The sequence below is a fragment of the Myotis nattereri genome (genome assembly GCF_964212035.1).
Source record: "Myotis nattereri genome assembly, chromosome: X".
In the NCBI taxonomy this organism is placed as follows: domain Eukaryota; kingdom Metazoa; phylum Chordata; class Mammalia; order Chiroptera; family Vespertilionidae; genus Myotis; species Myotis nattereri.
Window position 1 is genome coordinate 1,318,359 of NC_138078.1, and position 19,732 is coordinate 1,338,090.

The following is a 19,732-nucleotide window of genomic DNA, read 5'->3' on the forward strand; positions in this document are numbered from 1 at the left end:
GGCCGGGCCGGAAGTGCAATATTTTGAATATGATAATCACACCTTAGAAACACATCCCTCATGGTCCCCAGTCTTCAGCTTTAGAGGTCTCAGTGTGCATTTCCAAACACTTTCTTGCAAAATGAGAATTTAATCATCAGTTAGTGATCACTTTAATGCAACCATGGATGCCCTGAAATTGATTTCTCGGGCTCCCCCCAGCTCCCTTTCCAGCCGCCTCTCTCTGGTGCAATACGAGATGAATTTTATAATTGCTGGGCTTTGTTTGGGGCTGTTTAGTGCTACACACAACTAAAAATCCAAATCCATCCAGAGCTAGATGCTAAAGCCATACACAGTGCTGGTTCGAGCCTTCAGGAGATGAGCCCTGGCATCCCTCCTAATTCCTCAAAGGAAAGAGATGCTCAGCATAAAACACCCGTAATCTCCCAAACATTCGTGTTTTTTTTTTGGATAGGGTAGTATCGGTTGACGAACCTCAGGAGATTAAAAAATGAGAACGCTGGTCATTGAAATGAAACTATTTCCAGTGATGTCTTCAAGCCTTGTCTACCAGGGATGGGCTAATATTTTCAGGCTTAAGGTCTTTTCTTGGTCTTTCTCTGTTGAATATAGTTTTTACCAGAGGCCCGCTGCACGAATTCATTCACTAGTGTGGTGCCTGGGGTGATCGGTGGAAACTGGCTCTCTGAAATCCCCCGAAGGGGTCCCAGGTTACGAGAGGCCACAGGCCAGGCCAAAGGACCCCACCGGTGCACCATTATATCTGGGGAGAGACTCGGGAGGTTGGCAAGCTGGGGAGGGAACATGGGAGGGCTCCAGGGTGTGTCCAGCCCATCTCACTCAGTCATGATCAGCCAGACCCCAGCAGCAAGCTGACCTACCAGTCTGCATGTCTTTTCCCTGGTGATCAAAGTGTGTCATAGAGAGCAGTTGAGCAACCTTAGTATATCATGTGCATATTATGCTTTGATTGGTTGAACAAATGACCAGTCGACTGGACACTTAGCATATTAGGCTTTTATTATATAGTACTGATTTCATACAGGAAGGGAGCGAGAAACATCAATGATGAGACAGAATCATACATCGGGTGCCTCATGCACACTCCCTACTGGGAATCGAGCCCACAACCAGAGCGTGTGCCCTTGACCAGAATCGAACCTGGGACCTTCCAGACTCCACAGTCCAACCCTCTATCCACTGAGACAAACAAACTAGGACTCATTGGTCAATTCTTGTCTGTGCCCTGACCAGGAACCGAACCATGACCTCCAGGTTCATAGTTTGTCCCTCAACCAGTGAGAAACCCCAGCTTGGCTCAAAATGGTTTAATTGATTTGTGAGAGTGGGAGAGAGACAGAGAGAGAGAGAGAGAGAGAGAGAGAGAGAGAGAGAGAGAGAGAGAGAAAAGAAGAAGAAGAAGAAGAAGAAGAAGAAGAAGAAGAAGAAGAAGAAGAAAGAAGAAGAAGAAGAAGAAGAAGAAGAAGAAGAAGAAGAAGAAGAAGAAGAAGGAGGAGGAGGAGGAGGAGGAGGAGGAGGAGGAGGAGGAGGAAGAAGAAGAAGAAGAAGAAGAAGAAGAAGAAGAAGAAGAAGAAGAAAAGTAGAAGAATAACAGGAACAACAAGAACAACAAGAAGAAGAAAGAGAGAGAGAGACAGAGAGAGAGAGAGAGATCAATGTACCCTCACACAGAGAGGGTGGCAGGTAGAACAATGAAACTCATTAAAAAGTTGAACAGAACTATACACGTCCCACCAGTGGGCCAGCAAGACTGCGGCTCATGTTGACAAGAGCCAGGGATCCCATCACATGTCCTAAGAGTCATCCATCAGCTCAAGGATCATTTCCTCCATGTCATCCTTCATCACGTGGAGCACGATGCGCCAGAATCGGTCCATGGAGTCCAGGTACATGCTGTGAAGGTGGATCGTCCAGTAGGAAGGCATGGTGCTCGAAGTCAGTGGGCTGTTGGGGAGTCCATTATGCTCAGTGGGGTGGTCGTCCGGGCACAACTGTACTAGAATGGGATCTTCTGTGTCTATGACGTGATGCAGCCATGTGCGCTGGTTCTCGTCCTCATAAACCGAGGGCCCACGAATACTCAGGTACATGGGGTGCGAGGTGAGGTGCACGATCGATGGGAGCTCGGCCATGACCCCTCCGTGGTCCACAGAGCAACAGCCACAGCTTCTCAGAGCCTTTCGCTACTTTGGTCCTGGTATCAAAAAGACAGGGGATGGGGTCTCCAAACGCATTTTACCTCGGCTTTTATCTTTATGGTTTTTACGGTTGTGTTTGTGGTTGCCTTTGGTTTATTTTGCTAATTTATAAATCTCAACTTGTCTTTCTTTTCAGTTTTAGATCTCTCTTCTCGAACAAACTGTACAAAAAGTACGTGAGGTAAAATATGACTCTATTAAGGTAACATAGTCCTATGGAATTTTAAAAACATTTCTAAGTGACAGTTAACATAGAACCTTAGGTTCATTTCAGGGGTACACCCCAATGATTAGACATTATATAATGGACTAAGAAATCATGGAATTAATCCCATATCCATCTGACACCATACACAGTTATTATAATAATACTAGAGTTTCAGTGCACAAAATTTATGCACTCAGGGGGGTCGCTCAGCCAACCCTTCAGCCTTTCCCAGTCCAAGACCGTTTGAGGAATGTCCAACTGACAGTTTAGGCCCGTTTTAGTGATGCCATGGAGGCTCCCATCAACCCCTCGGTGCTCGGCACCTGTGAGCCTGGCATTTGGATGAACGGCGCTCCCCCTGTGCGAGTGCACTGAGCACCCTTTGGTCAGCTCTTCTCATGAGCATCTTCCCCTAGTGGTCAGTGCGTGTCATAGCGACCAGTCATTCTGCTGTTTGGTCGATTAGCATATTAGCCTTTTATTATATACAATTGCATTGACTCAATGCTCTACTTTACTGTGCCATGACTATTCTTTCGTATTTTACATATAGTTTTACTGATTTCAGAGAGAAAGGGAGAGGGAGAGAAAGAAAGATCAATGATGACAGAGAATCAAGGATTGGGTGCCTCCTGCATGCCCCCTACTGGGGATCAAGACTGTAACCCGGGGATGTGCCATGACTGGGAACCAAATCCACATCTCCAGGTCCTTGGTTTAAGCTAAAAAAACTGAGCCATGCCAGCCGGGCTCTTTTATTTTCCTGTCTTTTCTTTCCTTTCCTTTTCAATTTTTGTTAATTAAAACTTTGTAGTTGGCTCAACTCTTCTTTTTGTCCTGACAACACCACCTTCTTTCTGATCATCTCAGAGGGAACTCACAAACCATAGAACAACCCATCTTGTGTAAATAACATGCTTTACCTCTTAGAGCTGGCAGAGGAACAAAGCTAACGTCTGCATCCAGGTGGGCTTCTTAACTGCGGCCTTGCTTCTCAAGTGCTGGTGAGAGAGGCAAGACCAAAATATTCAGGGACAGACAGACACCTGGGATAGCTGATCAGGAAAACAGGAAGCAAAGTGACAGGTGAAACAGCAAGTAGGATTCCCAAGGTCTCATGACATCACTGATAGAATGATCTCTCCCTTCCCCAAACCTCAGCCATGCTCTTGGCAACAGCTGTATAGTTTTGCTGCTAAACTCACTTCAGACCACAAAGTCCAAATTCCTCCCTCAGATCAGACTCCATCCCCAATCCTTCCTCCTCCTCCTACTATCCATCTTTTTCTTGCCTGTTCTTCTTCCTCTGTAGGCAAAGCACCGTTCTTCGTTCCTTTCCTCTGTGACCGGTCTCTGCTTCCCTCTGTCACCTGCAGAAGAAAGAAAATGGCCATGATACACCTGTTCCATGGAGTCTATGTACTAGGAATGAGTCCAGAAAAACAAGGTTCCCCTGAATTACCCACCAGAAACCAGTCCCGTGATACAGGTGGTGGTCAGGAAGGAAAGAGGTTTATTCCCTTGCTGGCACCCTGAGAAGATGGAGGATGCTAGTCCGAAAACCTGTCTGCACATCTCAGTGCAGGCAGAGACTTTTATAAGGAGGGAGAGGCCAAACAGAGAAAAGAGGTCAGGGGGCGGGGCTTGAGAAGTTCTCTACGTGATAACAGGCACTTTCCAATCTGATAAGGACCTTGCAAGTGGTCAGGTGACGGTCCAGCGTGCGTCATCCTAGACTTTGTCCTCCTGTTTCTAAAGTTGAAGGTCATCAAATCTTTCAGAACTGGGAAGGTCAGAGTTCATACCTTGTAAAATTTGTTCCTAGGATTCTTATGCAAACAGGTTGTTTACCTACAATTTTCATTATTAGTCAGAGTCTGCATTTACAGGAACAATGTGAAAAGAATGATGAGTTGAGTTGGAAATCCCACTGTGACAGGAATGCTATGATGCTTCATTCTTCTTCAAGGCGTTTCCACTGTTTGAAAAAGTCAAATAGTCCATGGCCGGTTTGGCTCAGTGGATAGAGTGTCAGCCTTCCTACTGAATGCCGACGCTTTATTCACTGAGCCAAACCAGCTTAGGTGCTAGGTCCACTTTAAATGAACACCCACCTAGTATGTTAAACCAAATAAATAATAATCCATTGTAAAATAATATGCATTTAATGTTAATGCAACACTTGCCTAATATTTTTTTAAAAGTTTGTATTGACTCAGAGAGGAAGGAAAAGCGAGAGGGAGAGAAACATCCTTGATGAGAAAGAATCTCGCATTGGCCGCCTCCCACACACCTGCTCCTGGGGATAGAGCCCGCACCCCCAGGCATGTGCCCTTGACCGGGAATCGAACCGTGACCTCCTGGTTGTTCTGTCAACACTCAGGCACTGAGCCACGATGGCCGGGCCGGAAGTGCAGTATTTTGAATATGAGAAATACACCTTAGAAACACATCCCTCACGCTCCCCAGTCCTCTGCTTTAAAAGTCTTCATGTTCATTTCCAAACACTTTCCTGCAAGAGGAGAACTTAATCAGCAGTCAGTGATCTCTTTAATGCAACCATGGATGCCCTGAAATTGATTTCTGGGGCTCCCTCCAGCTCCCTATCCTGCCGCCTCTCTCTGGTGCGATGCTAGATCAATTTTATGATTGCTGGGCTAAGTTTGGGGCTGTTTAGTACTAAACACAACTAAAAACCCAAATGCATCCAGAGCTAGATGCCAAACCATACACAGAGCCAGTTCGAGCCTTCAGGAGACGAACCCTGGCATCCCTCGTAATTCCTCAAAGGAAAGAGATGATCAGTATAAAACACCCGTAATCCCGCAAACATCCCTTCTTATTTTGGATCGTGTAGTGTCAGTTGAGGAACCTCAGGAGATCAAACAATGAGAACGCTGGTCATTGAAAAGAAAACTATTTCCAGTGATGTCTTGAGCTTTGGCTACCGGTGCTGGGCTAATATTTTCAGGCTTAAGGTCCTTTGCTTTTACTTTCTCTGTTTAATATATTTTTACTAGAGGCCTGTTGCACGAATTCATGCACCAGTGAGGTCCCTCAACCTGGCCTGCAGTATTGGGCCAATACTGGCTCTCTGACATCTCCTGAGGGGTCCCAGATTATGAGAGGGCACAGGACAGGCCAAGGCACCCCACTGGTGCCCCATTATGTCTGGGGAGGGACACGGAAAGTTGGCCAGCTGGGGAGGGACCTTGTAGTGCTCCAGGGCATGTCCAGCCTGTCTCACTCAGTCCCGATCAGCCAGACCCCAGCAACAGATGACCAGTCGACTGGACACTTAGCATATTAGGCTTTTATTACATAGGATTGATTTCATACAAGAAGGGAGGGAGAAATATCAATGATGAGAGAGAATCATACATCGGGTACCTCCTGCACGCCCCTGACTGGGGATCGAGCCCACAACCAGTGCATATGCCCTTGACCAGAATTGAACCTGGGGCCGTCCAAAGTCCACAGTCCAACCCTCTATCCACTGAGCCAAACAAGCTGGGGCTCATTGGTCAATTCTTGTCTGTGCCCTTACCAGGAATTGAATCGTGACCTCAGGGTTCATAGGTCGTCCCTGAACCACTGAGAAACAACAGCTTGGCTCAAAATGCTTTTATTGATATGAGAGATGGAGAGAGAAGGAGAGAGTGAGAGAGAGAAAGAGACAGAGAGAGAGAGAGAAAGTAGAAGAAGGACAATAAAAAGAAGAAAAAGAAGAAGAAGCTGAAGAAGAAGAAAAAGAGAGAGAGAGAGAAATAGAGAGTTACATCAAGGTGCCCTCGCACCCAGGGGATGGCAGATAGAAGAACAGAGCTTAGTAAAAAGTTGAACAGAACTATACACGTCCGAACTGCAGGCCAGTAGGACTGGGGATCAGGTTGACAAGATCCAGGGACCCCATCACATGTCCTACGAGTTGTCCATCAGCTCAAGGATCATTTCCTCCATGTCATCCTCCTCTATGTGGTGCACGATGCGCCAGAACCGGCCCATGGAGTCCAGGTACTGGCTGTCATGCTGGAGCGTCCAACATGTAGGCATGGTGCTCGAGGTCTGTGGTCTGTTGATGAGTGGAATATTCTCAAGGGGGATGTTTTCCTGGCGCAATCGTACTTGCAGGACACCTCCTGTCTCAATGGCGAGATGCAGCCACATGCGCTGCTTATCGTCCTTGTACACTGATGGCCCATGGAGCCTAAGGGAGTTGGGGTGCACGATGAGGTACACCTTCGACAGGAACTCAGCCATGACCACTTCGTGGTCAAAGGAGCAACAGCCACAGCTTCTCAGCTTCTCGCTACGTCGGTCCTGGTATCGAAAGACAGGGGATGGGGTCTCCAAACGCATTTTACCTCGGCGTTTATCTTTATGGTTTTTGCGGTTGTGTTTGTGGTTGCCTTTGGTTTATTTTGCAAATTTATAAATCTCAACTTTTCTTTCATTTTTAGATTTAGATCTCTCTTCTAGAACAAACTGTACAAAACGTACTTAAGGTAAAATGTTACTCTATGAAGGTAACATGGTCCTAGGGAATTTTAAAATCATTTTTTAAATGACAGTTGACATACAATCTTAGGTTCATTTCAGGAGTACACCCCAATGATTAGACATTATATAATGGAGTAAGAAAGCATGCAATTAACCTCATACCCATCTGACACCATACACAGTTATTATCATACTCGAAGCCCGATGCCTAGAAATTTGTGCACTCGAGGGGTACCTCAGCCTAGCCTTGCCCTCTTGCAGTCTGGGACCCTCGGGGGATGACCATCTGATGGCTTAGGCCTGCTTCCCATGGGATTGGGCCTAAGCTGGCAGTCAGACATTCCTCTGGCAGCCCAGGAGCCCTCCTGGGATGTCCACTTTCCTGTAGAGAGTAGGCCTAAGCTGCAGTCTGAAATCCTTAGCGTTGCTGAGGTGGCAGGAGAGGCTCCCACCAACACCGCTGTACTGGCAGTCGTCAGCCTGGCTTGTGGCTGAGAAGAGCTTCCCCTGTGGGAGCACACTGACCACCAGGGGGCAGCTCCTGCATTGAGCGTCTACCCCCTGGTGGTCAGTGTGTGTCAAAGTCATTCCTAGTCGTTCTGCTGTTAGGGTCAATTTGCATATTACCCTTTTATTATATAGGATTACTAGAGTTTAACTGCCAAAAATTCATGCACTTGGGGGGTCCCTCAGTCAGCCCTCTGGCCTAAAACAGTCTGGGACCCCTTGAGGGATGTCCAACTGACGGCTGAGGCCCAATTTTGTGCTGCCGTGGAGGATCCCCCTCGTCCTCTGTTTCAGCAGCTTTGAGCCTGGCTTTTGGCTGAGCAGTACTCCCCCTGTGAGAGTGCACTGACCACCAGTGGACAGGTCCTGCCATGAACATCTGCCCCCAGTGGTCAGTGTGTGTCATAGCAGCCAGTCATTCTTCTGTTTGGGTGGTATGCATTTTAGCCTTTCATTATATTGGATTGACTCAATGCTCTACTTTATAATGCCATGACTATTCTTCCATTTTTTTTCATATAGTTTTACTGATTTCGGAGAGGAGGGGAGAGGGAGCGAGAGAGAGAACGATCAAAGATGACAGAGATTCGGGATTGTTTGCCTCCTGCATGCCCCTACTGGGGATCAGGACTGTAACTCGGGCATATGCCCAGAACAGGAATCAAACTGAGATTTCCTGGTTCCTAGGTTTAAGCTAAACAACTGAGCCACTCCAGCCGGGCTCTTTTCACTTCTTTTCTTTTCTTTCCTTTCCTTTTCTTCTCTTTTCTTTCCTTTTCTTTTCTTCTCTTTTCTTTCCTTTTCTTTTTCTCTTAATTAAAACTTTGTAGTTGTTTAACTTTTCTTTTTGTCCTGACACCAACACCTTCTTTCTCATCATCTCAGAGTGAAATCACAAACCATAGAACAACCCACCGCATGCAAATAATATGCTTTACCTTTAACAGCTGGCAGAAGAACAAAGCTAACGTCTGTGTCCCGGTGGGCTTCTTAACAGTGGTCTTGCTTCTCAATTGCTGGTGAGAGAGGCAAGACCAAAATATTCAGGGACAAAGAGATACCTGGAATAGCTGATCGGACAAACAGGAAGAAAGTGACAGGTGAAACAGCAAGGAGGATTCCTGAGGTTTCTTAACATCACTCCCAGAATGATCTCTCCCTTCCCCAAAGCTCAGCCATGTTCTTGTCAAGAGCTGTATGGTTGTGCTGCTAAAATCACTTCAGTCCACAAAGTCCAAATTCCTCCCTCAGATCAGACTCCATCCCCCAACCTTTCTCCTCCTTCTCCCGTACATCTTTTTCTTACCTGTTCTTCCTGCTCTGAAGCCAAAACACCCTTCTTCGCTACTTTGCTCTGTGACCAGTATCTGCTTCCCCCTGTCAACTGCAGAAGAAAGAACATGAGATGATACACATCTTCCCAGGAGTCCATGTATAAGGAATGTGTCCAGAAAAACGAGGTACCACTCACTCACACCCCAGAAACCAGTCCCTGGAAACAGCTGGTCCTCAGGAAGGAAAGAGGTTTATAAAGGTGCCGGCAACCTGAGAAGATGGGGGAAGCTAGTCCCAAACTCATCTGCACATATCAGAACAGGCTGAGACTTTTATAAGGCGGGAGAGGCCAAACAGAGCAAAGAGGTTAGGGGATGAGGCTTGAGAAGGGCACTACATGCCTACAGGCACATTCCAATATGATGAGGATCTTGCAAGTGGTCAGGTGACAGTCCAGTGTGCATCATCCTAGACATTGTCCTCCTGGTTCTAAGGTCGAAGTTCAGCAAATATATCGGAACTGGGAAGGTCAGAGTTCATACCTTATAATATTTGTTCCTAGGATTCTTATACAAACAGGTTGTTTATCTACAAGCTTTATTATTAGTCAGAGTCTGCATTTACAGGAACAATGTGGAAAGAATGTCGAAGTGAGTTGTAATTCCCATGAATTACATGAATTCATGTAATTACTGTGACATGAATACTGAGATGCTTTGTTCTTCTTCAAGGCATTTCCACCCTTTGAAAAAGTCCAATAGGCCCTTGCTGGTTTGGCTCAGTGGATAGAGTGTCAACCTGCGAAATTAAGGGCCCCGGGTTTGATTCCCAGTCAAGGGCACATGCCCAGGTGTGGGCTTGATCCCCTGTGAGGGACTTGCATGTGGAAGCCGATCCATGATTCTCTCATCATGGATCTTTCTAACGTTCTGCCTCTCCCTTTCTCTCTGAAATCAATAAAAAAGTGTTTGAAAAAAAACAGTGACGCTCTATCCACTGAGCCAAACCCCCTAGGGTGCTATGTCGTCTTTAAATGACTACTCACCTGGTATGTTAACCAAAAAATAATTAACTATTTTAAAACAATGTGCATTTAATCTGAATGCAACACGGGGTTATAATTTTTTTAAATATTTTTAGTGACTCAGAGAGGAAGGAGAAGCTAGAGGGAGAGACAGATCCACGATGAGAAAGAATCACGGATAGGCCGCCTCCCACATGCCCCCTACTGGCGATCAAGCCCAAAACCTGGGCATGTGGCCTTGATCAGGAATCGAACCATGACCTCCTGGTCGATAGGTGGATGCTCAACCACTGAGCCAGCCGGGCCGGGCCGGAAGTGCAATATTTTCAATATGAGCAACACATCTTAGAAACACTTCCCTCACGCTCGCCAGTCCTCAGCCTTACAGGTCTCAATTTGCATTTTCACACACTTTTTTGCAAGAGGAGAATGTAATCAGTACTCAGTGATCTCCTTAATACGACCATGGATGCCCTGAAATTGATTTGTGGGGTTCCCCTTGGGCCCTCCGCCGGCCGCCTCTGTCTGGTTCGATGGTAGATGAATTTTATGATCGTTGGGCTTTGTTGGGGGCTGTTTAGTGCTAAACACAATTAAATACCCAAATGCACACAGAGCTAGACGCTAAAGCTACACACAGAGCTTTCTCATGCCTTCAGGAGAGGAGCCCTGGCATTGACCGTAATCCCCCAAACACTTCTTCTTTTTTTGCAGAGGTAGTATTGGTTGATGAACCTCAGGAGATCAAACAAAGAACACTGGTCATTGAAATGAAAACTATTTCCAGTGATGTCGTTGAGCCTTGTCTACCCGGCATGGGCTAATATTTTCAAGCTTAAAGTCTTTTTCTTTCTCTTACTCTGTTTCATATATTTTTACTAGAGGTCAGTGCACGAATTCGTGCCCCAGTGTGGTGTCTCAGCCTGGCCTGTGAGGATTGGCCGAAATGAACTTTCTGACATCCCCAGAGAGGTCCCAGATAACGAGAGGGCACAGGCCAGGCCAAGGAACCCAACCGGTGCATGGTCGGGGCTGGGGTGAGATGTGGGAGTTTGGACAGCTGGGGCGGGATCATAGGAGGGCTTCAGGGCATGCCTACCCTGCTCACTCAGTCCCGGTCAGCCAGACTCTAGCAGCAAGCTGACCTACAAGTGAATGTTTTCTCCCTGGTGGTCAATGCATGTCACAGTGAGCAGTTGAGCAACCTTAGTATATCATTTACATATTATGCTTTGATTGTTTGAACAGATGACCGGTAGACTGGACACTTCGCATATTAGGCTTTTATTATATGGGATTGATTTCATACAGGAAGGAAGCGAGAAACATCAATAATGAGAGAGAATCATACATCGAGTGCCTCCTGCACACCCCCTCCTGGGGATTGAGCCCACAACCAGAGCATGTGCCCATCACCAGAATCTAACCTGGGACCTTACAGAGTCCACTGTCCAACCCTCTATCCACTGAGCTAAAAAACCTAGGGCTCATTGGTTCATTCTGGTCTGTGCCCTGCCTAGGAATTGAACCGTGACCTCCGGGTTCATAGGTCGTCCCTCAACCACTGATAAACATCAGCTTTGCTCATAATGCTTTTATTGATTTGAGAGAATCGGAGAGAGACAAGAGGTCAGCGAGACAAAGAGACAGGGAGAGATAGAAAGGAGAAGAAGAAGAAGAAAAGAAGAAGAAGAAGAAGAAGAAAAACAAGAAGAACAAGGAGAGAGAGAGAGAGAGAGAGAGAGAGAGAGAGAGAGAGAGAGAGAGAGACATCAATGTGCCCTCGCACCTAGGGGGTGGCAGATAGAACAACAGAGCTTAGTAAAAAGGTGAACAGAACTATACACTTCCCACCGGCAGGCCAGTAGGACTGGGGCTCTGGTTGACAAGAGCCAGGGACCCCATCATGTGTCCTACGAGTTGTCCATCAGCTCAAGGATCATTTCCTCCATGTCATCCTCCTTGACGTGGTGCACGATGCGCCAGAACTGGCCCATGGAGTCCACGTACTGGCTGCCAACGTGGAGTGTCCACATCGAAGGCATGGTGCTTGAGGTCCTAGGGCTGGTAGTGAGTGCGGTATACCCACTGGGGATGTCGTCCTGCCACAACCGTACTTGCAGGTCACCTCCTGTGTCCATGATGAGATGTAGCCATGTGCGGTGGTTCTCATCTTCATATACTGAGTGCCCACGGATCCTCAGGCAGATGGGGTGTGAGGTGAGGTGCACCTTCGACGGGAGCTCGGCCATGACCCCTCCGTGGTCCAAGGGGCAACAGCCACAGCTTCTCAGAGCCTCTCCCTACTTCGGTCCTGGCATCGAAAGACAGGGGATTGGGTCTCCAAAGGCATTATACCTCGGCTATTATCTTTTTGGTTTTTAGTGTTGTGTTTGTGGTTGCCTTTTTTTTTATTTTGAAAATTTATAAATCTCAACTTTTCTTTCTCTTTAGTTTTAGATCTCTCTTCTCGAACAACCTGTACAAAATGTACTTAATGTAAAATATGACTCTATGAAGGTAACATGGTCCAATAGAATTTGTAAAACATTTTTTAAATGAGAGTTGACATAGAACATTAGGTTCATTTCAGGGGTACACCCCCATGATTAGACATTATATAATGGACTAAGAAATCATGCAATTAATCTCATACCCATCTGACACGATACACAATTATTATAATACTACTAGAGGCTCACTCAGGCAACCCTGCAGTGTCTCCCAGTCGAGGACCCCTTGAGGGATCTCCAACTGACACCTTAGGCCAGCTTTAGTGCTGCCGTGGAGGCTGCCACCTGCTCTTGTGCTCGGCAGCTGTAAGTCTGGCTTTGGCTGAGCGGTGCTACCCCCTGTGGGAGTGCACTGACCACCAGTGGACAGCTCCTGCATGAGCATCTGCCCCAGGTGGTCTCTGTGTGTCATAGCGACCAGTTGTTCTGCCATTTGGTCTTTTTGCATATTAGCCTTTTTTAAATGTAGGATTACATTGACTCAAGGCTATACTTTACAGTGCCATGACTATTTTTCCATTTTTTTCATATAGTTTTTCTGATTTCAGAGAGGAAGGCAGAGGGAGAGAAAGAGAAAGATCAATGATGACAGAGAATCAAGGATTGGTTTCCTACTGCATGCTGCCTACTGGGGATCAAGACTGTAACCCCGGCATGTGCCATGAATGGGTATCAAATCGACATCTCCTGGTTCCTAGGTTTAAGATAAACAACTGAGCCATGCCAGTCAGGCTCTTTTCTCTTCTTTTCTATTCTTTCTTTACTTTTCTTTTATTCTTAATTAAAACTTTGTAGTTGGTTCAACTTTTCTTTTTGTCCTGACACCACCACCTTCTTTCTGATCATCTCAGAGAGAACTCACAAAACATAGAACAACCCACCACATGCAAAATAATATGCTTTACCTCTAACTGCTGGCAGAGTAACAAAACTGACGTCAGTGTCCAGTTGGGTTCTGGCTTCTCAAGAGCTTGTGAGAGAGGCAAGACCAAAATATTCAGTGACAGGATAGCTGACAAGGAAAACACAAAGCAATGAGACAGGTGAAAGAGCAAGTAGGATTCCTGAGATCTCATAACATCACTTATAGAATGATCTCTCCCTTCCCCAAACCTCAGCCATGCTCTTCGCAAGAGCTCTATGGTTTTGCTGCTAAACACACTTCAGTCCACAAAGTCCAAATTGCTCCCTCAGATCAGACTCCATTCCCAATCCTTCCTCCTCCCATCCATCTTTTTCTTAACTGTTCTTCTTGCTCTGAAGGTAAAACACCGTTCTTCTCTCCTTTCCAATGTGACTGGTCTCTGCTTCCCCTGTCACCTGCAGAAGAAAGAACATGACCATGATAGACATATTCCCAGAGGTCCATGTACCAGGAATGTGTCCAGAAAAAACAAGGTTCCCCTGACTCACACCCCAGAAACCAGTCCCATGAGACAGGTGTTGGTGAGGAAGGAAAGAGGTTTATTCAGGTGCTGGCAACCTGAGCAGATGGAGGAAGCTCATCCCAAAATCCGACTTCACATTTCAGTGCAGGCAGAGGCTTTTATAAGGACGGAGAGGCCAAACAGAGCAAAGAGGTCAGGGTGCGGGGCTTGAGAAGTACTTTACGTGCCCACAGGCACAATCCAATCTGATAAGGACCTTGCAAGTGGTCAGGTGATGGTCCAGTGTGCGTCATCCTAGACTTTGTCCTCCTGGTTCTAAGGTCGAAGTTCAGCAAATCTCCCAGAACTTGGAAGGACAGAGTTCCTATCTTCAAAATAAGTTCCTGGGATTCAATACAACCAGCCTGTTTATCTACAAGCTTCATTATTAGTCAGAGTCTGCATTTACAGAAACAATGTGGAAAGAATGGGGAGGTGAGATGTAATTCCCACTGTGACATGAATGCTGAGATGAGTCAAGGCATTTCCACCCTTTGAAAAAGTCAAATCGTTGCTGGCCGGTGTGGCTCAGTAGATAGTGTGTTGGCCTGCGAACTGAAGGGTCCCGTGTTCAATTCCCGGTTAAGGGCACATGCCCAGGATGTGGGCTTGATTCCCAGTGAGGGACTTGCAGGAGGCTGCCAATCCATGACTCTCTCATCATGGATGTTTCTAACTCTCTCCCTCTCCCTTCCTCTCTGAAATCAATACAAATATATTTGAAAAAAAAGGCGGGACGCTGTATCCACTGAGGCAAACCAGCTTGGGTGCTAGGTCATCTTTAAATAACTACCCATCTGGTATATTAAACCAAAAGAATAATAAACTATTTTAATACATTGTGCATGTCATCTAAATGCAACGATTGCTAATACTTTTAAAATAATTTTATTGACTCAGAGAGGAAGGGAAAGAGAGAGGGAGAGAGAGAAACATACATTATGAGAGAGAATCACGGATCGGCCGCCTCCCCCAAGCCCCCTACTGGCGATCGAGCCTGCAACCCGGGCGTGTACCCTTGACCAGGAATCGAACCATGACCTCCTGGTTGATAGGTCGATGATCAACCTCTGAGCCACACTCAGCCACTGAACCACGCTGGCTGGGCCCTATTTGCAATATTTGAATATGTGAAACACACCTGAGAAACCCATCCCTCATCCTCCCCAATCCTCAGCCTTAAAGGTCTCAATTTGCATTTGCAAACACTTTCCTGCAAGAGGAGAATTTAATCAGCAGTCAGTGATCTCTTTAATGCAACCATGGATGCCCTGAAATTGTTATCTGAGGATCCCTCCAGCTCCCTCTCCAGCCACCTCTCTCTGGTGCGATGCTAGATGAATTTTATGAGCGCTGGCCTTTCTTTAGGGTTCTTTTTTGCTAAACATAATTAAAAACCCAAATGCACACATAGCAAGATGCTAAAGCCACACATAGAGCAGGTTCGAGCATTCAGGAGAAGAGTCCTTGCATCCCTCATAATTCCTCAAAGGAATGAGATGATCAGCATAAAACCCCTGTAATCCCCAAACATTATTTTTTTGGAGAGGGTAGTATCGGTTGACAATCCTCAGGAGATCAAACAATGAGAACGCTGGTCATTGAAATGAAAACTATTTCCAGTGATGTATTCGAGCCTTGTCTACTGGGGCTGGGCTAATATTTTCAAGCTTAAGGTCTTTTTCTTTTTCTTTCTTTGTTTAATATATTTTTACTAGAGGCCTGGTACACGAATTCATGCACCAGTGTGGTGCCTTGGCCTGGCCTGCAGGGATCGGTTGAAACTGGCTCTCTGACATCCCCCAAGAGGTCCCAGATTACTAGAAGGGACAGGCCAGGCCAAGGAACTCCAACGGTGCCCCATTCGGTCTGGAGAAGGACACGGGAGGTTTGCCAGCTTTGAAGGGACCATGGGAGGACTCCAAGGCGTGTCCAGCACATCTCACTCAGTCCTGATCAGCCAGAACCCAGCAGCAAGCTGACCTACCAGTCCTAATGTCTTGTCCTGGGTGGTCAATACATAACATAGTGAGCAGTTGAGCAACCTTGGTACATTATTTGCATATTAAGCTTTGATTGATTGAACAGATCACCGGTCAACTGGACACTTAGCAAATTAGGCTTTTATTATATAGGATTGATTTCATACAGGAAGGGAGAGAGAAACATCAATGATGAGAATCATACATCTGTTGCCTCCTGCACGCCCCCTAGTGGGGATCGAGCCCACAACCAGAGCGTGTGCCCTTGACTTTCAGAGTCCACAGTCCAACCCTCTATCCATTGAGCCAAAGAAGTTGGGCTTATTGGTTAATTCTTGTTAGTGCCCTGACCAGGCATCGAACCATGACTCCGGGTTCTTTGGTCATCCCTAAACCACTTAGAAACACCAGTTTGGCTGAAAATGCTTTTATTGATTTGATAGAGAGGGAGAGAGACAGAGAGAGACAAAGAGACTTGGAATGAGAGAGAGAGAGTGAGAAAGAGAGAAAGAGAAGAAGAAGAAGAAGAAGAAGAAGAAGAAGAAGAAGAAGAAGAAGAACAACAACAACAACAACAACAACAACAACAACAACAGGAAGAACAAGAACAGGAAGAACAAGAACAAGAAAAAACAGAGAGAGAGAGGAGAGAGAGAGAGAGAGAGAGAGAGAGAGAGAGAGAGAGAGAGGTCAATGTGCTCATGCACCCAGGGGGTGGCAATTAGAACAACAGAGCATATTAAAAAGCTTATCAGATCTATACACGTCCCACCAGCGGGCCAGCAGGACTGGGGCTCAGGTTGACAAGAGACAGGGACCCTATCACGTGTCCTACGAGTCTTCCCTCAACTCAAGGATCATTTCCTCCATGCCATTCTCCTTGATGTGGTGCACGATGCGCCAGAACCGACACAGGCAGTCCAGGTACGGCTGTCAGGGTGGAGCTTCCACAGCAAAGGCATGGGGCTCGAGGTCAGCGAGCTGGTGGTGAGTGTGATATGCCCACTGGGGATGTCTTCCTGGCTCAATCGTACTTGCAGGACACCTCCTGTGTCCATGACGAGATGCAGCCATGTGTGCTGGTTCTCGTCCTCATACAGCAAGGGCACGTGGATCCTCAGGCAGATGGGGTGCGAGGTGAGCTGCACCTTCGATGGGAGCTCGGCCATGACCCCTCCGTGGTCCAAGGAGCAACAGCCACAGCTTCTCAGACCCTCTCGCTACTTCGGTCCTGGTATCGAAAGACAGGGGATGGGGTCTCCAAATGCATTTTACCTCGGCTTTTATCTTTATGCTTTTTATGGTTGTGTTTGTGGTTGCCTTTGGTTTATTTTGCAAATTTATAAATCTCAACTTTTCTTTCTTTTAAGTTTTAGAGCTCTGTAAAGAGAGGCCAAGAGAGCAAAGAGTTCAGGGGGCAGGGCTTCAATCTGATAAGGATGTTGCAAGTTGTCAGGTGACTGTGCAGTGTGCGTCATCCAAGACTTTGTCCTCCTGGCTCTAAGGTTGAAGGTCAGCAAATCTCAAAGAACTGGGAAGGTCAGAGTTCATACCTTGTAAAATTAGTTCCTAGGATTCTTATACAAACATGCTGTTTACCTACAAGCTTCATCATTAGTCAGGGTCTGCATTTACAGGAACAATGTGGAAAGAATGGTGAGGTGAGTTGTCATTCCCACTGTGACATGAATGCTGAGATGCTTCGTTCTTCTTCAAGGCATTTCCACCCTTTAAAAGTCAAATTGGGCCTAGGCAGGTTGGCTCAGTGGATAGAGTGTCTGCCTGCGAACTGAAGGGTCCCGGGTTCAATTCCCGGTCAAGGGCACATGCCTAGGATGTGGGCTCCATCCCTAGTGAGGGACTTGCAGGAGGCAGCTGATCTATGATTCTCTCATCATGGATGTTTCTAACTCTCTCCCTCTCCATTCCTCTCTGAAGAAAAAAATAAAATAAAAAACAACTCCCAGCTCAATGACCTGGACTGAGGCAAACAATTCCAAATTAGGAAGGAAAGATGAATGGGTCCCTAAGGAAATGTCAGTCATGTGCCTGTTTGCATTTAGGAGAAGAAAGTAAAATAATAAAATAAAATAAGGTATAAAAAAAAATCAATTCAAATGTCACACTCATACTGACCTCGAAGGGGTCAAGCCCAAAGAGGTCACAAGACAGAGTGTCTGCTGTGCGACACATGACAGATCTGGAGGTGTTGGCTCTTTTATAAAATTGTATATATTTTTTTTATTGATTTTAGAGAGGAAGGGAGAGGGACATAGAAACATCAGTGATGATGAGAGAGAATCATGGACCGGCTGCTTCCAGCACGCCTCACACTGGGGATCAAGCCCACAACCAGGGTGTGTGCCCTTGACTGGAATCGAACCCGGGAACCTAAAGTCCGCAGGCCGAGGCTCTATCCACTGAGCCAAACAATCAGGGCCACTAGGTTTGTCTTTAAATGACTACACACTTGGTATGTTAAACCAAAATAGAATAAACTATTTCTAAATAATGTGCATACCATCTGAATGCAACAATTGCTAATATTTTTTTAAATGTTTTTATTCACTCAGAGAGGAAGGGAAAGCAAGAGGGAGAGAAACATCCATGATGGGAGCGAATCACGGCTTTAGCATCAAGCTCTGTGTGCATTTGAGTTTTTAATTGTGTTTAGCACTAAACAGCCCCAAACAAAGTCCAGCGATCATAAAATTCATATACCATCGCAGCAGAGAGAGAGGGCTGGGAGGGAGAGCCGGAGGGAGACCCAGAAATCAATTTCAGGACCTCCGTGGTTGAATTAAAGAGAATCACGGATCGGCCGCCTCCCACACGGCCCCTACTGGAAATCAAGCCCAAAACCTAGGCCTCTAGTAAAATTATATTAAAAAGAGAGAGACAAAGAAAAAGACCTTAAGCCTGAAAATATAAGCCCTGCCCCAGTAGACAAGGCTCAAAGACATTACTGGAAATAGTTTTCATTTCAATGACCAGCATTCTCATTCATTGATCTCCTGAGGTTCGTCAACCAATACTACCCTCTCCAAAAAAAAGAATTAATTTTTGGGGGAATTCGTGCACCAGCCTGGTGCCTAGGCCGGACTGCAGGGATCGTCAAAAACTGGCTCTGACATCTCCCGAGGGGTCCCAGATTACGAGAGGGCACAGGACAGGCCAAGGCACCCCACCGGTGCCCCATTAGGTCTGGGAGGGACACGGGAGGTAGGCCAGCTGGAGAGGGACCATGGGAGGGCTTCAGGGTGTGTCCAGCATGTCTCACTCAGTCCTAATCAGCCAGACACCAGCAGCAAGCTGACCTACCATTCTGAATTTCTTGACCCAGGTGGTCAATGCATGTCATAGTGAGCAGTTGAGCAAACTTAGTATTTCATTTGAATATTATGCTTTGCTTGGTTGAACAGATGACCGGTCGAGTGGATTGTTAGCATATTAGGCTTTTATTACATAGGGTTGATTTCATACAGGAAGAGAGCGAGAAACATCAATGATGAGAGAGAATCATACATCGGGTGCCTCCTGCACACCTCCTACTGGGGATCGAGCCCACAACCAGAGCGTGTGACATTGGCCAGAATCGAACTTGGGACCTTCCAGAGTCCACAGTCCAACGCTCTATCCACTGAGCCAAACAAGCTAGGGATCATTGGTTAATTCTTGTCTGTGCCCGGACCAGGAATTGAACAGTGACCTCCGGGTTCATAAGTAGTTCCTCAACCACTGAGAAACACCAGCTTGGCTGAAAATGCTTTTATTGATTTGAGAGAGAGGGAGAGAGACAGAGAGAGACAGGGAGGAGAGAGAGAGAGAGAGAGAGAGAGAGAGAGAGAGAGAGAGAGAGAGAGAAGAAGAATTACAAGAACAAGAACAAGAAGAAGAAGAACAAGAAGAAAGAAAGAGAGTGAGAGAGAGAGATCAAGGTGCCCTCGCACCCAGGGGGTGGCATATAGAACAACAGAGCTTATTAAGAAGGTGAACAGAACTATACGAGTCCCACAGGCAGGCCAGCAGGACTGGGGCTCAGGTTGACAAGAGCCAGGGACCCCATCACGTGTC

General features: G+C 46.4%; 3 protein-coding genes across 3 annotated transcripts; all 3 read right to left on the bottom strand.

The window, feature by feature from the left end:
• Window positions 1-1,817: 1,817 nt before the first annotated feature.
• LOC308511025 (T-cell leukemia/lymphoma protein 1A-like) lies at window positions 1,818-2,156 on the bottom strand (the record flags this gene model as incomplete). Its single annotated transcript, XM_081081035.1, has 1 exon — window positions 1,818-2,156. One exon carries the CDS (start codon window positions 2,154-2,156, stop codon window positions 1,818-1,820), a length of 339 nt encoding a protein of 112 aa, XP_080937161.1.
• Window positions 2,157-6,351: 4,195 nt separating this feature from the next.
• On the bottom strand, window positions 6,352-6,690 carry LOC308511026 (T-cell leukemia/lymphoma protein 1A-like; the record flags this gene model as incomplete). The annotated part of the gene is made up of 1 exon (XM_081081036.1): window positions 6,352-6,690. One exon carries the CDS (start codon window positions 6,688-6,690, stop codon window positions 6,352-6,354), a length of 339 nt encoding a protein of 112 aa, XP_080937162.1.
• Window positions 6,691-16,489: 9,799 nt separating this feature from the next.
• Window positions 16,490-16,827, bottom strand: LOC308511027 (T-cell leukemia/lymphoma protein 1A-like; the record flags this gene model as incomplete). The annotated part of the gene is made up of 2 exons (XM_081081037.1): window positions 16,490-16,588; window positions 16,693-16,827. The coding sequence occupies 2 exons, from the start codon at window positions 16,825-16,827 to the stop codon at window positions 16,490-16,492; spliced, it is 234 nt and encodes a 77-aa protein (XP_080937163.1).
• Between the last annotated feature and the right edge of the window lie 2,905 nt (window positions 16,828-19,732).